Source organism: Neolamprologus multifasciatus, chromosome 6, assembly GCF_963576455.1.
Source record: "Neolamprologus multifasciatus chromosome 6, fNeoMul1.2, whole genome shotgun sequence".
NCBI lineage: Eukaryota > Metazoa > Chordata > Actinopteri > Cichliformes > Cichlidae > Neolamprologus > Neolamprologus multifasciatus.
In genome coordinates, this window is record NC_140444.1 from 24,327,560 (window position 1) to 24,345,075 (window position 17,516).

At 41.2% G+C, this 17,516-nt stretch overlaps 1 protein-coding gene and 1 long non-coding RNA gene across 4 annotated transcripts in view; both read right to left on the reverse strand.

Annotated features, from left to right (window-relative positions):
* coro2aa (coronin 2Aa) overlaps positions 1-17,516 on the reverse strand; it is a 49,825-nt gene that overhangs the window by 7,345 nt on the left and 24,964 nt on the right. For all 3 annotated transcript variants that reach the window (XM_085164220.1, XM_085164222.1, XM_085164219.1), the window contains exons 2-11: positions 10,278-10,478; positions 5,751-5,867; positions 5,277-5,426; positions 4,483-4,662; positions 3,755-3,871; positions 2,317-2,421; positions 2,101-2,197; positions 1,340-1,452; positions 1,128-1,218; positions 654-940 (exon numbers count right to left, since the gene is read on the reverse strand). In XM_085164220.1, the coding sequence (XP_085020346.1) occupies positions 654-940; positions 1,128-1,218; positions 1,340-1,452; positions 2,101-2,197; positions 2,317-2,421; positions 3,755-3,871; positions 4,483-4,662; positions 5,277-5,426; positions 5,751-5,867; positions 10,278-10,478 (1,458 nt within the window). The remainder of the gene's footprint in view (positions 1-653; positions 941-1,127; positions 1,219-1,339; positions 1,453-2,100; positions 2,198-2,316; positions 2,422-3,754; positions 3,872-4,482; positions 4,663-5,276; positions 5,427-5,750; positions 5,868-10,277; positions 10,479-17,516) is intronic.
* On the reverse strand, positions 7,318-10,271 carry LOC146517068 (uncharacterized). The gene is made up of 2 exons (XR_014874749.1): positions 10,052-10,271; positions 7,318-10,006 (listed from the first exon to the last, which is right to left on the reverse strand). It is a non-coding gene; the product is annotated as an uncharacterized LOC146517068 (long non-coding RNA).

A 17,516-nucleotide genomic window follows, 5' to 3' on the forward strand; every position in this document is an offset into this window, starting at 1 on the left:
CATTCACAGTAAAGTGGGGTTTTAACGCTGCGGGCGTGCAGTTTTCCACCTGTTTTTACCCCGTCTTTATAATCAAAGATGTAACAGAAACCTGCCGAATCTAAATTTTATCAGTGCATCGTATTTCGAGATGGTACTTCAGTAAAAGCTTCTTTTAAATTTCACATCCGATGCCCTTCCCGATGCAAACTCCAAACGGATTTGTGCCTCCTCTTGTGATCTTGTGATAAGTAAATGCACTTAATATTTTCCACCACTCGTTACTCATGATGGATTTAGTTTGTTCTGCCTCTTTGGCCTCACGTTAAAGCAGTCTGAACCTTCTGAGTGCCACGGCTTCTTCAGGTTTCCTAAAAGTAACTACACAGGACCTAAAAACAGCTCAGTGTCTTTAGCGTACTTTCAGAATTTCTCCTCATTTGTGTATATATCTGTTTACTTGTAACAGTTTATCTTTTTCCAATGACACAACCTTAACTGAAGAATATCCTGGGACATGTACTCGACTTTCAGCGGATAAGTAACAAGTAGGACGCATTTCTATATTTCGAGTCCATTGTAAAGAATAACTGACTAGGATGCAACTAAATATAGCTCATATTGCTTTTACGTCTGCCTTTGTGTGTGTGTGAAAAAGCAAAACCATCCAGCACCTCATTCTCTGTTCTGGGAGGAGAGCAAAGCGTGACATCTTCTCCGTTGGTGACGGGTGTCTGAATCCTGTCATCCACTGTGTGGCTGCTGTCCTCTTTGCAGCTGCTGTCCTCTTTGCTTTCTTTGGCTTCAAGTTGGTCCTGAATGTAAGCGAGCTGTAGCATGCACGGCCTGCCCTGGGACCTGCGTGTGTCTAGCGAGTTTTCCAGTGAGTTGCCCACTGCCTTCATGTCTGAGAAGGACTCTGCTATTTGGCTTCCTGGCTTCAAAGACATTAGCAATGGACCTAGGAAACAAAGGATGCTGATCAGGGATTTAAACACTCATTAGACAAGCTAAAAGACTATTGAAAGGATATTCCATTTACCCACATACAAGTGAAGCACTGGAATATCAAAGGTGACAAATAAATGCAATTTCAGAGGCTACAGGACACAAACAGATCTCACGCACAATCTTTCTTTACTTCTAACCTTTGTCCATGCCACCGAGCCACTCCTCTGCAGTCAGAGCAGGCCTGTTTCCAGCCGTCATTGGATAGAGGTCCTCTTGGTATGACTCCGACTGGAGACACGTGCACGGCAGATTCAGAAACACATTCAACATTAGGTCTGTGAAATGTGTTCAATTTGGATGTTTGTTTTTCTTTGTGCAGTGGCGTCTGCCATTTTTGTGCAACACTTACCCTGCGGGGTACAATCATAGAAAGAGGCTCGATGAGACTCTTGATTGTCACCAGTTTGTAGAACCTGAAGACTTCACAGGAGCTCACATCGAGGCCTCGCTTCGGCATCACACCTGCAGGTTAACACACAGACGCACACAGATTGTATTCATTCTATTTTCAGCATCAATATTAGTCAAGGTAAGACGTACTGTATTTATAAAAGGAGTCTAGACTTTAGAGAACTGTCACACTAATATACAATGGAAGTAGGTTTATCCTTTCTTATGTTCTTTTTAGATAAATCATAACAACGGGGACTCAAATCTTATTTAAAAAAAAAAAAAAAACACACACTTTCCTTCGTCACCAGGAAATTCACCTGCAGGCAGAGCAGCAGGCAGTTAAAGGTTAACCTGTATCAGAGTAACTTTATAAAGCAGAGCCACTTCACTAAGTGCTTTGGGAATTTATAATATACATTTTAACCACAACAAGCAGGTGAAATAACAAATCTAACAAGTGCACGTGACTTTTTTGCTGCCTGTACACCTGACCTGAGCCACAACCCCTTCGATCAGCTGTTTTGGCTATGCAAATATTGGAGGCTTATTTGCACAGCAAATTTGCTTAAAGGTGCACAGTGTCATCACAGTAGGCGGAGTTTCCAAACAGGGTTCAACTGTCACGTCTTTTATTAACACTCACTTTAGGAAATAATGTGTCGGTGACATTAATAAAGTTTAAAATTGAGCGCGTGTTTATGTGCGCGTGTTCCTTACCCAGTCCTTTCTGAGGTAGTTGTGAGCGGTACTCTGTTAAGAAGTGAATGTATGGTTTTTCTGTGCTGATCTCATAGTACCTGATATTTCCATCACCCTAAAAAGACAAAAAGCGAAGTCTCTGTAACATTAATAAAGAATATTTTCTGTGTGAAGCTTTTAATATGATTGTTATGATTTGTTTGGGTTTTTTTTTAACATGTTTCAGAGTCCCACCTTCCCAGCAAGGTAGAGCATGTGTGTGTCGGGGTCGTAGAAAGGAAAAATGACCCCCGACGAACCGTCCAGGTTGTCTTCCAACAAAGGCGTGGACAGATCATCCTACAAACATACACGAGAATCAAAAACGTGTTAAAACACAAGACCTAAGCGGCGCTGATGTAAACAACATACAGAAAATATCAAAACACTGATTGAAATCCAATGCTCCATAAGAAGCACTCTGCAGCGGCGAATTAAAAACACTGAGCTCTCAATCCCTAATCCGAGCTTTGCCTTAATCCTCCACCCACGATACGCTCTAAATCATCACAACACGCCGGCCTGGCACACCAACTATTACTACTACTAGACTACTAGGTGTGATCAGACTGGGTGATGACATAATCAAACAAATAACTTCCACTTGAACACGGGAATCAGTGAGCTGCTCAGGTAAATGTGTTTGCTGAACTGGTGCATTTCATCCACTAGGTGGCAGAGTTGCACTTGTGACAGGCTCGAGAGGTGTTTGGTAGTGAAGGAAGTATTCTGAGATATCATTAACACAACAACTCTGACTTTACAAGAAAAAGATATCCTCAGATGTTGTCAGAAAAAACGCTACAAAAAATGTTTCCTTGTGCAAAAAAGGTCAGAACATGAACCTGGCTGCAGATCAGATAATTTCACAGGTAAGAAAACTTTATCTCAAAGCTCAGGCGTTTAAATGATGTAGGCCAGGAAATGAAGCTGCCTAAGGTCATGACCTCTCCAATGGTGACGTAATATGCTGACCATTACTTCACTCGTGTTACTATTAATACTCTGTAAGCTTAGATTTCACTTATTTGTGGCCCTTCTGTTGTTGCCAATTTCCCGATTTCTCCTCCTCCTGCAGTCCTGCTAAATTCCCTGGATATAAGTGTTCAATATATTAAACTTAGTACAAATTATTCACACCAGCCTGACTATTTTTAGCCAAGACCGCCCCCAAGGAACAGGGTGCTCTCATTATTCCAGCATCCAGACCAGCAGGTAAGCGCTGAGCTCACAATTACAATTGTTTACACGAATGCTTGTGCTGCCATATTTATTATCCAGAGTCTGTCCTGTCTTTGCAAATCCTCGTCAGAATGCTCTTGATTTGATCAGAAATATCTACAGAAAGTTTAACAAGTAATCGCTGTGAGGAGTGTCGACTGACAAAAAAACAAACAAAAAACAAACACTCCCACCAGACATTTGCTGACATTAATGCTTTTATTCATCAATTAGCTATTTCAATTAATATTCTATTAGTAATCATGTGTTCAATGTAAATAAACACGTGTGTGAGATCTCAAAAATGCCATTTTTACTATGAACATTTCTCTTTTTTCTCAACCATTTGCTTTGTATAATTGCGATATTTTGTTGCAAACGTCTTGCTGCAGTGCTCTGTAACGTCTCTCACCTGATCCCACAGTGCTATCTGCCGATCGTTGTAGCGCGATGTTCCCGACGTGAGAAGCATCTTGGTGTTTCCCAGGATCAGCACTTTACTGGCTCTGTGCGTCTTGCAGTTGCTTTCCTGCAAACGTGACACAGTACACATGACGTGCAGCATTAATCAATAAACCCTGATGAACATTTATGCCACTTATAAGTCATATAAAGAGGTTTGTGTTAAACCACTGGGATGTAATATGTGTAGGAGTTCCCTGACTGGGCAAAGGAAGCAAGAAAAGACTGATGAACAGTGTGTGAATCACTAGCTGGTGACCCTGTGGGTTGTGGGGCTACTCTGTTATCCAGGCCAGGCCAGAGGTATCAATTCTGGCCGTGTGGTGCTGGATGAGTGCCTGGGTGCCCACGCAGGGAGCAGAGGGGGCAGTAACAAGCAGGGAACTCCCACTTATGTAATATTTGCTGTGATGCTGCTGTGGACCAAACGCAGGCTTACAGTTCAATAATTTTCTTTTACAAATGAGAGCCAATTTAGATCGATTGTCACATGGACTTTACGCTAGTCTGAACTTCCTACTGTTAACGATACCATTTGCAGCTTCTGACTGAGGTAATTAAACTTAAGTCTGAGTCTTCCACCTAAAATCAAAGTGTTTAAATTCAGGTCACTTGCTGTTTTTCCCCCATTACAAAAAGGGGAAAATAAGAGAAGTGCACCCGTGCACACAGCAGTACCCGCAGCAGCGTTCCAGAGCGTGACTCCATCAGGCGGACTTTCCTGTCCTTGCAGGCGGTAGCAAGAAGACTTCCATCTGTATTGAAAGACATGGACAAGACCACATCTGGGTGGTGACTGATGGTCCGCACGGGGTTCTTTATCACCGGCTCTGGACAGTCCAGGTTCCAGATCATTATCTGGAGGCGGAGAAACACACAGAGATCAACGCAGGTGGCCAAGAAGTCAGACACATTAAAGGGTGAAAAGTAACTGGTGGTGTGCTACAAGTAAACCGCTTTGTATCAAAAAACAACGATGCACTGATATCACCGACATACGATTAAGCCGCTCAGAGGGCCGAGTAATTACAGAGAGTGGTACATAATGGTTGTGCGAATGACCATAACAGTGCATACTTTGCTTATCTCAAAGGAATTTGTGCTATTGCACTCAGCTGTGTGGATGAAAAGAGGCAGAATTGTTTAAACATGGGAGGCCAGCATGTGTGCAAATACAGGCAGTAACTGGAGCACGTATCTCTGGAGTTAAGACATCGCACCTACGGCCCAAAACGATCTGAATACTTAGGCTAACAAACAAAGTGCTCGTGATGCTGTGTAATGTAATATCTGAAATCTTTACAGGTCAGTTCAGTGTGAACTGCAGGGCTGCACTGTGACAGATAAGTGCTCTCAGTTTAGGTCACAGTGCTTTCGGAGTTCGTGCCTTGTTATCTTATTGTCTTTTTAGCTATAAATGATTCCAGGCTTGTGTAAGAGGTGGTGTGTGTGTGTGTGTGAGACTGCGTTACCTGGTAGTCATAGGCAGTACTGAAGAGGATGTTGTTAGCAGTTGGGTGCCACTCGATGAGGCCCACTCTGCGACTGTGACCCTGGAGCTCCTTCCATGGTACTGTAATGGTTTTATACACACCGTGAGGAGGGATTTCCCACACTTTAACCTACAAACACACACAAAGAGGACCAAGTTGACGAAGATCCATGCCAGAAACAAACCATCTCTCTCTCAATCCACAAAGAACAGCCAACAGAGAAAGACATTTAAAAGAAATAGCCTGAAACTGGGTTTTTTCCTCTCTCTCTACAGTGATTTGTTCTGAGCATCTGCCAGGTCAGAGCTGAGGAATGTGAGGAATGACTTCTAGCTCCTTTCTGAAGGCTATAAAATGATCTCCCTGCTGCAACATGCTCAAATCCCATGAAAATGACAACACGTCAGTAAACCGCACTGAAAATGGACTCTGTGTGCGTTCCGGTGTACAAACCGTGGCATCCTCGGAGCAGGAGGCGATGCAGCAGTCGTTGAAGGGATTCCATTTGATGTCTAACACGTTGCCCCTGTGGCCCGACACTCGAGGTTGCTGAGGGTCCACTTTACCCGTCTGGCAAAATTTAAAACACAAAACATGGACATTAGGAAAAATCACAATATTTTTCCTCTTGGAAACAAAAGTGAAACCACTAATCAGCTGCTCGCTACACTGTGGAAGGAGAAATCCTTCTCCTCACATATCGTGTCTTGAATAATTGGGCCCCATCTTATCTCACAGACGGACGGACACCCTCTCTACTTTTAAAGCTTACAGTTAGGGCTGATTCAGGTGACCTTGAACTTTAGTTATGCTAAAATAGACCTAGGCTGCTGAGGCCTCCCATGATGCCCTGTGTGTCCCTTGTTCACTCACCTTTTTTTCACCCTTAGTTGTTTATACACCACTTTGCATTTAATCATTAGTTATCATTAATCTCTGTCTCTCTGCGTGTCTTTTGTCCCATCTTCCTCTCCACACCCCCAACTGCTCATGACAGATGGCTGTAACTCCCTGAGCCAGGTTCTGCTGGAGGTTTCTTCCTGTTAAAGGGGAGTTTTTCCTTCCCACGGTCACCAACTGCTTGCTCATAGGGAGATGTCTGATAGTTGGGGTTTCCTTTCTACTTTTGTAGGTTCTTTACTTTATAATATACAGCATCTTAAAGCGATTCTTGTTGTGATTTGGTGGTATATAAATAAAACTGAACCGAATTAAATATTTGCTCAAGACAAACATATTATTGCATTTTACTCCATTTTTCTTCCTAATATCCTTCTTTGGTATTAGTGGACTTGCTTAACTACAAATGTTTCATTTAGTTCAAATAAATATAGAACAAGAAAAAGATTTAAACACACACACACATAACCTGATGTGCACCTCCTGAGAAATAATATAGGTCGGGTTGACGCAGCCCACAGTGACTTGAATGGCATGGAAAGTCGCAGTGTAGGGTTAAGAGGAGTTCCCGGTTAAGTTAGGATGTAGATTTCCCACAGAAGTCTAAATCAAGCTTTATCCTTTATCTACAGTAACTGGCATGTAGTGACCATAACCCGAGCTTCACAGAACCAACATATAGGGGAAGGAAAGAGACGAAAAACAAAAAGGCAGCCTATTTAAAAACATGCAAAATAATAATTTTGCACTATACTGTACATCAAAACAAACTGTGCCAGCAGTCCCCTGAAGTGCCCTTGAAGGTTATGTTCGTAAAATCACAGAACTGGTGTCTGTAATTTCAGAGTTTTTTTGTAGCTCAATCCAAGAAGTCGAGCTGCCCACATAAAAAGCAGTTTCCTTGACTTCTGTGCAGCCTTGTTACAGAGTTTGGGGAGCTCAGGCTGCCTCTATATACTTCTAACAGCTGAACTTTTTCTTTTGGCCAATTGTGGGCGGCGACATAACCTATCGACGTTAAATAATACTGAGTGAATGTATGATAGAATAACATTAGCATTCACCTGGAGTTGCATTTGTCATCAGCCAGTGAATTCAACTGTTTTTGTTTGGGGGGGGGGGGGGGGGGTTTCTCTACCAACTCATCTGGGAAAATATCGGGATTTAGCTGCTAAGTGATGCTAAATAGGCAGTCAGCTATGTTAAAACCTAAAACTGATGAGAAATGAGAACAAAACACGAACAACAAAAGCCCAAACAGGCACTAAAAGACGTAGACTTTAATAGACTCTAATCTGAGTGAAACTGCAGAGTTGGCGTTAATATCTGCAGGTCTGCCTGTATAAACATCTTCTTACGCACTGAGTGAATTTGGTGCTTATAAGTATTCCATCTATTTAGTCACAGCTCATCATAAACAGACTCATAATGGACAATTTAAAAAAAAAAGAAAGAAAAAAGAAACATTTCAGTCTGAGATGCTGCTGCATTATGCAGCTAAATAATCTGTAATGTAGCAACTCCACACCAGATTTTTCTTTTTCCCTTAACTTTGAGACTTGTATCTTGTGGCTACAACCACACTCGAGTGACATCCCTTGAGGACGTTTATCCAACTCCACAGAGCTGCCTCTGGAACCACCAAAGGTAAGTGAAGGTTCCATGTATCTAAACACAACGTGCTGACATGTGCAGGTTAGGGTGGGTATTTTCATTCAAGAAAAAAGCCAACTCTACATGACAACATGACAACTAACTACTCAGACTGAAGGTGGAATTACACTAACTGTTTTTAACAGACACACACACCCAATGATACTCGTACAACGCGGAAGATTTTCCGCCTCAACAAGCCGGCTAATTGTTCTATTCGTATAAGCCGAAGCTCCTTTAAACTGATATTCCTGCTCAATAATCTAGCCTGTAGGTGCGTAAGGTGTGTTTGAAACAAGAAAATGACGTAACCATTATTTAAACTTCCAGCAAACCCAACGCATGCACGCAAAAAAGTATTACATCTGCTCCTGTTTTTATATGCATTAACTACTTTCTTCACAGAACAACAGCGCATCTGTAACAGGCAGAGGTGGGATGTGGAGGCGATTGAGGGGAGGGAGTGCTGAAATTTCACATCCTTTGAATAGTGAAACGGAGGGGAAGAGAGGGGTCAGAACGTGAGTGATGTCATTCCTAAGCTCCTATGCAACTCTTACCCATGCCAGGAGGATAGTGATAACTCAAACAGAGAGGCAAAGTAAAGAGAGGTGTGGAGCTTGATGAATCCCTCTGGACTGGAGATGTACAGAGAGACAGAGGATCTGTTTAGAACGTGAGGGCCGACTTTTATTTGTTCTGCTGTTGTGGCTGACATCAGCAGCAGATGTCATAACACTCATAAATCATGTGTGAAAGAGTGAAGGGGGAATGAGACGGACTAATGATCGATATTTAGGTTGTAGCACATGAGCAGCCAGGGTTGTACTTTATTTAGAGATTCTTCAGGCTGTGTTAATGCTGAGCTATTTATAATCAGACCCAGGTGTGTATATCTGTGCAGGGAGAACAAAAAAGAAGAAAGAGATGGTGAACAATTAGCAGAGAAAATTCTGCCCTCCAAAACGTTCACTTTATCTGAGGTTAGAAGAAAAATGTTGAGAAGCCAGAACTTTTTGGCTGACCTTTGCTCAAACATGTGCGAAAGTTCTAGTGTGGTGAAAGTTCAGAAGGGCCATTTTGTTGATGAATATATCTGTGAAACCAGAAAAGGAACAATCACGCGAATCCATTTTGAATATCCCTACAGTCTACAGTGCTCTCAGAACAGTTTTTTCAATAAATTTGGATATTGCAACCCTTGTGCTCTCTTGGGAAACAAGTTAAAGGTTGAAGAAATTGATTTAAAAAAATGCAGACATCTTGGAAACCTTTTTAATACCAGCCTAAAAAAATGAAGAAAAAGAAAGCGATGGAAAAATTGTTTGATTTTGTTTGTGTGGAAATCCTAATTTGTTTGATAAGGCCTCAATCACGCATGCCGGCGATCTCCTAGCAACCACTGGTCGCTAAAAAAAGAACTGTGCTTTCCTCAACTGGCTGCTGAGTGGTTGCTGAAGGTCACGTGCTGTTGCTAGGTGGCATTGGTCACAAAGAAAGTGCTGCACAAATTCCTTTAGTTACTAGCGTATTCCCACAGTCGCCTGTAGTTTGCATAGAAGACGCAGACTTGTCTGCAAACACTCTTCAACTACTCACCAAGCGGTAGTGAAACTGTGAAAATGTAACACAAACAGGAAATGGAGACCATGTAAAGTACCCTCTTTGTGACTGATCTCACCCAGTGATTGCAAGTGATCCCCACTTGCAAACCAATTGGGGAATACACATTTTTCCCTAGCATTTGTTGCTTGCCAGGAGGGCCCTGACCTGTCTGTAGATCTGCATGTCTGAGGCCTTAGATATTAACAGCAATGTGACATGATGCTAAGGAAACAACTAATGTTCATACAGTTAATCCAGTGTTTTCTTTATTCTAATAACTGAGATCATGTTTGTTTGCTTTTGCCTTCAATTTATCAACCGTAAGAGATGAAGCTGTCTATGCCATTGCTAGTCAAAAGAAGCAATTTTTAAGGACCACATTAAAGTGTACTTTTTCTCTTTATCTTCTGAGAAATGTGACAAGTTAAGAGACAGCATTTCTGCAGGCCAACTACCTGTACACCTAAAATCTCTTCCATAATGTCACAACTTTTTGCTCACCGTTTTTTGTTTAATATATGGACTTCATCTATAACCCAGCCAAAAAAAACCTCAGATTTGCTGAGATGTTGTTTCATTGGGACAACAGCTGCCACTTAGAAATAAAGCAGACACACAGTATTTGAGTCATTCCTAACTTTGAGGAGTCAGAGGTGCTCAGTTTAGGTCTTTTCTCTGACTGGAACAACACAAGTGGGAAAAATGGCACCTTATTCTTATGTCTTCTCTGCATTATGAGGTAAATGCTGACATACTGCTTTTAAAAAAAGCCTCATGTCATGGCTCATGCCTGTGAACCTGATGCGAGGTACAGATACTCACATGATGGACAGACAGGACCAAGAAGGCCCCTCCTCCAGCACACTCAGTGATGACAGCCAGGAAACGTGGGTTGATCGCACAGAAGCTGTTGTCCTGCACACTGCGTGTGATTGGCACGCCATCATAGCAGTTCTCCTTGGTGGCGGCCTTACCAAACACGTGGCGGAACTTGGAGCTGCGGTACTGAGGACGCCATGTCATCTGAGGGAAGGGCGAGGAGAAGAGAGGTCAGCCAAGGAGAGCCATCCATCGCACAGTTATGAAGACAGAGGATTTTATAGGCACTAAGCCTCCTGGTCCACGAGTACAGGAGGGTATTATTTAATGGTAGATGTAATAAGACAGGGAACTGATAACAAAATTAACACTCGCTGCTCCATAAGAAGTACAAAATAAAAAAAAACTCTTAGAGTATTCGCCTTATCTCGTGCTTTGTGACACAGACCTTTCAGATCAAAGCAGCGATGGCTTCACTGGCAAACAATATAACAATAAAAGCAGCACAGATTTTATTTCAGTATCAGAGGTGGTCAGTCGCGTCTCAGATAAAAAGCATGACACAAAAACCAGCGTGTTAAAGTATAAACAATAAAATAAAAACATGTTCTGCAGGGTTACTGCAGCATCTATAGACCATCAAACAAACAGTAAAAGGGGGGTTAACTTAATTAAGGAATGACACCATATGCATCATGGCAGATGGATGCATGAAAGGTTGCTCTTTAACCAAAATGTAGTTCTCAAACTCACTGACAGAAAGTGTACACTAAAATCATTCAAAGGAATTAAAAACCGCTTTGAAGGTAGAAAAAATAATTTTCTGTTGTAAACAACAAAAACGTTTTTACCTTAAATATCTGCTAATGACTTTTTTCTAACTTATGTGGGCCATTTTGCCCCTATTTAATATGAACTAGGTGCACATAGGTAGGAAAAGTGGGGTTAAAGATCAATAACATGAGCAAAGAGACATGTCCACCAGGGAAGTCTACTGTCTACAGTCCATGTAAGTATGCACCATCAGTTCTATCTATTCCAAAATATGTGCACTGACTTTATCACGTCCCAGGTCCCAGTCACGCAAGCCTACAGACTTGTTAACAACCAGTCGCTAGTGTAAAATGTGTATTCCCCGAATGGTTACAGTGGTTGGTGGCAATCATTGTTAAATCCATTGCTAAAACACTAAAACTCAAATAGGCCTATAGACCAGTCAGTGACCCCCTTCACTCAACCATCAGTCGCTATGGAAAAGTGTATACTCCTGGATCTGTTGGAGAGTGGTGGCTCGAATTTGCTTGTGTGAAAATCGCTGCACCAAAAACCTCCTTTTGGTCACTACCAGGTTACCAAGGTTGCTAGTAGTTTGTATGGAAAAGAACTTGCAAATTGAGAATTGAGAAAAAATGGAGACAGTTTCCCTTCAAAGAAAAAGCTGCACCTTTACCACTACAGCAGTAATGCACAAAGAGGTAAAACCAACTCTTTTTTCGGTTAGTATCACATTTTTTCAACTTTTACTGCCGCTTGCAGAGTAATGAGAGTATCTACTGGTGACCGTGGTATCCTGCCAGCAACTAAAGCGATCACATGGTGGGTTTTGGATCAGAACCCTCTATGCAAAGAGGTAGCATGTTACTGTACTAAATTTAGTAATTATATTAATTACTATTACATTGTTACTTTCAAGGAATACCCATGTTTCCCTAGCGACCAGTGGTTAACGGGTAGATCACTGATTGGACTTGTGGCCTGTGCGACTGAGGCCTTAACGTAAAATGTCAAGTAGGACAAAGAGGGAAAATACTCAGGTCAACCTCAGGACACAAGCTGTCTCAAGCCAAAAGTGCATAACTTGTGGCGTTCCACAGGGTAGTATTTTAGTCCCATTTTTATTACCATTACGTGTTAATGATGTAGGTTTTGCTTGTTTTTATATGCCAATTGTTCAGCGTTTCTTTTCCAAGGAGACTGTGGTTAAACGATTTCTGAGCAAACCGCCCGGCAGTAACTGGTAGATAACTTCTCACTTCATTTGGAAATAGGCTACAGTGCTTGGGTTCCATGTAATAAGTCAGTACAACGTATTAAATAATGATGTAATGAAACAAGTCCACAAACAGACACATCATCATTTTATTGTTTTTTGGCCATTTAAGGTCGGTGTACTTCTAGCGAGCATCCAAACTACCATATAAAAACAGTATGTAGTGCGTTGACAGTGAGTTGCTCTCCATGTTAGTACTTCAAAGCATCCAAGAAAGAGTTACATCTAAAAATAGATAAAGACACCACTCAGCGAGCTACTGAACATGAACGAAATGTATCAAGGTAGAAAATGTGAGCAGCTCAGAGCTTCGTTTTTAACAACCATCTTTGATCTATTTTAAGCACATCTGGTTTTATTTTTAGGCTTATAAAGCTAGTTATGAAAGGCTAACTTGAAGTGTAACAATCTACCAACTGGAAATGGTTGGGAGAACATTTTCACTTTTGTTCCATATGAGCTCATCTGTGTATATGTTGTGAATGACAATAAGATTTTAATTGTATTTTGTATTTGTATCACATACAGATGCTTTTTCCTAACCAGTGTCATCAAAATGTATTACAGCTCTCAATAAAGTCTACTACACTTAATGTATAAGGAGTGAAAAACCTGCAATACTTCCCCAATCCGGACTTTCTTTTTAGCCGCTTCCCTTAAGCCAGTCGATGCATATGTCATTATTGTGAGAGATAAGTGGCTCTGCTCCACTGGGACGAGGTCTGGCCAGCCAGCATGTCTGCTCTGCTGCTCTGGCTGGCTTTCCGCCTGCCTGCTGCATGGTCATTACTTATGAATTAGGGGTGGAGGCGGCTGATGGACAAGAACTCAAAAATGGATTCAACCAACAAAGTATAGTAAATGGAGAGAGCGATTAGAGAGCTACAGGAACATCGAAGAACAAGAACAACAACAGTAGGAGGTGGAGGTATAAACTAGGGGTGGGTTTTTATAATCGATTTATCGATTAAAATCGATTCTGGCTTGGATTACGTAAAATCGATTCATTAAAGTCCTGAATCGATTTTTTAATACAAATTTATTTTGCCCGAAATGCCAGAATCTCAGGTGAAATCTCACAAAACTTCAACAACCACCAAACAGCTAAAACAGTAAATGAGAGCAGGAACACGGATTCTGCACAAAGACTTAAACACACAGCGCAGCCCGCGGATCAGAATCAGTTAGATGTCGAATTTCTCACAGTCGGGGCTGAAAGCCGACAGCCCGCTGATTCTGATCTGTCGGCGGGTCCGCGCTTTGTGTTCACGCCCTTTATGCGCTGATTGTAAAGCTGTTAGTTTGATGTCTCTCCAAACAATATTGACCGAACCAGCAGCAAAAGAAGATCCAAACTATGCTTCACATAAACATCATCATGTATTCACTCTTACTTTTACTGTTTTGCTTGGACCACGATGCACAGCTCTCTCTCTCTCTCTCTCTCTCTGTATGGTTTTCTGCATTATTCGCTTGCTTGTTAAGCACAAGTCTACCTTTGTTTACAGCGCTATCGGCCAACTTTTTTTTTCTTTCCGTTTTATATACTTCCGAAAAGAAAACCTAATTTCTGCCGTTCAATGCTGAACAAATTTAAACTTTTTAAAATTATGCAAAATGCTTAGCCGTGTCTCTAATAAAACCGCTGTAACTTCAGAGGTAATGTTCATATGTTGATTAATGGTTTTCTTTCGTTTTTGATGTACTGCAGAATATTTTTATAAAATCCCAGGCCAGGAAAAATCACCTTCATGTGTTTCTGTGTTTTATCTTCAGCTACTTTGACACAAAGGCATCTGCTGTGATGCTCACACCTTTGATAAAGTCTTGCGTGTGTCAGCTTCCTTTTTATAGATACAAAAATATGTAAATGTACTAATCTGAATTATAATATTTCTGACTGTCAAAATTTCCCATATTCAAATCGAAGTGAATCGAATCGAATCGAATTAAATCGAATCGTGGATCGAATCGATTCTGGACCTTGTGAATCGGAATTGAATCGATTCTAGAAATCAGTGACGATACCCAGCCCTAGTATAAACCCATTACAGGTTTGTGTTTTTCTAAAAATCACACCTACAGCAAATCTTGTCACTGAAAACAGTGACATCATGCTCCTGTTTTATGTGGACTGCCCCTCCGGTTTTTCACATGATGATGATAAATACATGGTGAGCATGATGCAGGTGTGGCTGGAAAGAGGCCGAGGAAGGATTTAGACCAACAGAAGGAAAAAAATCAGGTTTAGAGAAAGCAAAAAGAAAGGAAAGAAGAATGCTACAGAGGTGTGGCGCATGACTTCATGGCTCAGTTTACCCTTCCACCTCGCACCTCCTAGCCCTAGGCCGTCACAGAGAGCCTCGTACTGCCACACGGGAACCTGAGAAGGATTTAAACTACTCAGGTGTTTAAGACTCTGATTGCCACTCAGGCGTTCATCAGTCATATCCATGACTGCGATAACCACAGTTACCTTGTCAGCAATTGCTGCAATAACAAAAACACATTTTGCTCATCCTCAACCTAAATGCTTAAAATAGAGTGATTCATCTAAAATATCCAGATTTCTCACAGGGCCACGTGATGCATCTTCAAATCCTATCCAGTCCAGTTGAATTATTATTTTTTTATTATAGCAGATGCAAAAAAAAAAAAAAAAAAAAAAGCAAGTTTGAAGTCTGAGTCTGCAGCTGTGAGGGCAGCTCTGTGAGCCGTTACTTTAATAATAATAATAATAATAATAGCTTTTCAAGGAACCCAAAGCGCTTTTTACAATTCTGCTATTCATTCACTGTCACATTCACACACTAGTGGAGGCAAGCTACAGTTGTAGCCACAGCTGCCCTGGGGCAGACTGACAGAAGTGAGGCTGCCATATCGTGCCATCGGCCCCTCTGGCCAACACCAGTAGGCGACAGGTGAAGTGTCTTGCCCAAGGACACAACAACCAGGACAGAGAGCCCAGGGATCGAACCGGCAACCTTCCAGTTAGATGCGTTTCCCAACCCCCTGAGCCACAGTCGCCCTCACTTTAGGAGTTCATATGCTAAAATGCAAGAGCAGATACTATATGGCTTACACACACAGGGAGTATAAAAATGCTGAAATAATTTAAAGCAAAATAAAGCAAGAGGCTCTTCATAAAATTGTGACCATGTGAGATATACATTTGGACCAAATTTAATCCAGAAACACCTCCTGGTTTTGATAGAAAAGCCGTGAACACCCACAAAAATTTGATGCCAGTCCACTCACTGGAATAAGAGTTAATATACAGTACATGTCTAAATTAACTGTAATATAAAAAAAATGAATGGAAACCATCTTACAAGGGCTTTAATTAAACCAGTAGAATTATTTTACTATTACCATTCCCTGCTGAAGACGAGCCCGGGTAATACATCCGTCAGCCAGCCTGAACTACACACTCGACCTGTTCGTAAAGCGTGTGCAAAAGTGCGATTGTCACTCAGTTCATCATGGAAAAATGACTCAGCCCCACCATACCAACGCATGATGCTCAACTAGCCCCACTGACAAAACCCACATTTTTCATTTCGAGCAGTGACTGTATTAAAAAAAACCCGAAACATTATTTTTGGTGGAGCTATAATTTCACATCACGTGTATTCGTTTATGGCTGTGCTAGGGTATTATTTGATCCATTTGTGTTGTTGGTGAAATAACACATCATGAGACTGAGAAAAGAGAAGAAAAAAAAAACAAAAACAGGGGTGGTGGACTGACTGCTTAAAAATTAGCCCATATTTGGGGGCTAATGCTCAGGTCCTGCTCTACTATACAAATGTCATTTTAGCCCATTGTTAGGTGGGTGCCAAGAAAATCATGGTGTCATAATACATTATATATAAACATATTATTCAAATTTTGTGGATATAAATTAGAGGTGACTGTTATAAGATGTGTGTTAACTCCTGATCACGTAGTAGGTTCACAGACAGAGATTTGGTGTATTAATATCAGATACTGTAATCAAATCACTTAAAAAAATACATATTTTCAAAGTTATTTTTGCTGTAGGTCGTGTACACTGTGCTACAGTGTGAGTTAAGTAACTTGTGAAACTGCTAGTTGAAAGTTGTTCCCCACACACTGTAATAACTTAAAAAAAACCCAAAACAACGTTTGTATAGTTATAGTTCCATGTTAAACTTCAATGTTACGCTAAAGCTAAGCAAACTCTATCTGGACTAAAAGTATGGACTGCTTAAAGTAGTTTAAATATTAAATCAAGTTGAAACACTGAAAACATGACAGATGGCGCCGCTAAAGTTTATCTTACAGATTTGTTGATGTCTGAAGGTGGAAGCTTAGTTTTGAAAACAAATTCATGGTGATTATCAGGTTTTTATGACTTCTATTCTGCTCTATCTGCTCCGTAATAACAAAAAACCTGTTAACTTCCTTACTGGAAGTTAAACAAACCTAACTGTAAATATGCCAGACAGCCATAAAAGGTGTGAGGGGAATTCAGTCATAGAACTGTTACAGAGTTTAAAATAGTTTAAAAAATGTACCCTTATTTTAAAATCCGATTATGGCAACAAGACATATCCAAAAAACTTTACAAAAAAATATTGGAGTTTGCATTTTCCAGTGCAAAAGATTTTTGCACGGTTTGCAATAATCAATTAACCAGATTGTTCACAAAGGGTCTCCAAACCTCTTCAAATGTTGAAGTCTGTCTTTCATCAAACCATTTCTTCTTTCTAGTGGATGGTTTGGCATCATTCGCCCTTCTAACTGAGGTTTCTGATGCACATTTTTAGCAAAAGACTGAATGCATCAGTTGGCAAGCGAGCTACACGCAATTACAACCCGGACCACATCTGGACTGCTGTAATCAGCGTTCATGTATTGCTGAGGCTTACAAGACCAGAGGGAGAAGCTTCCAGGGCCGACAGCTAGGACATCTTGTCGCGTCTAAAGCGGGTTGTAATCAGGCCGGTGGCAGCTTTCTTTCAGCTGCGTCTTGGAGCAGGTACGCAGCAGGCTGCCGGGTGGTGGGCGGCCTGTCTTTTGCTCTTCACAGAACTGATGATGGAAACACTATTCTGGCTATTTTTACTGTGGCTTCTTACTGATCAAAAGGCAACCAGGCATGCTCACTGACAGCGGGAAAATGATTTTATTCATCAGGACTTCTTTGACAGGCTTTATGTCTGGCA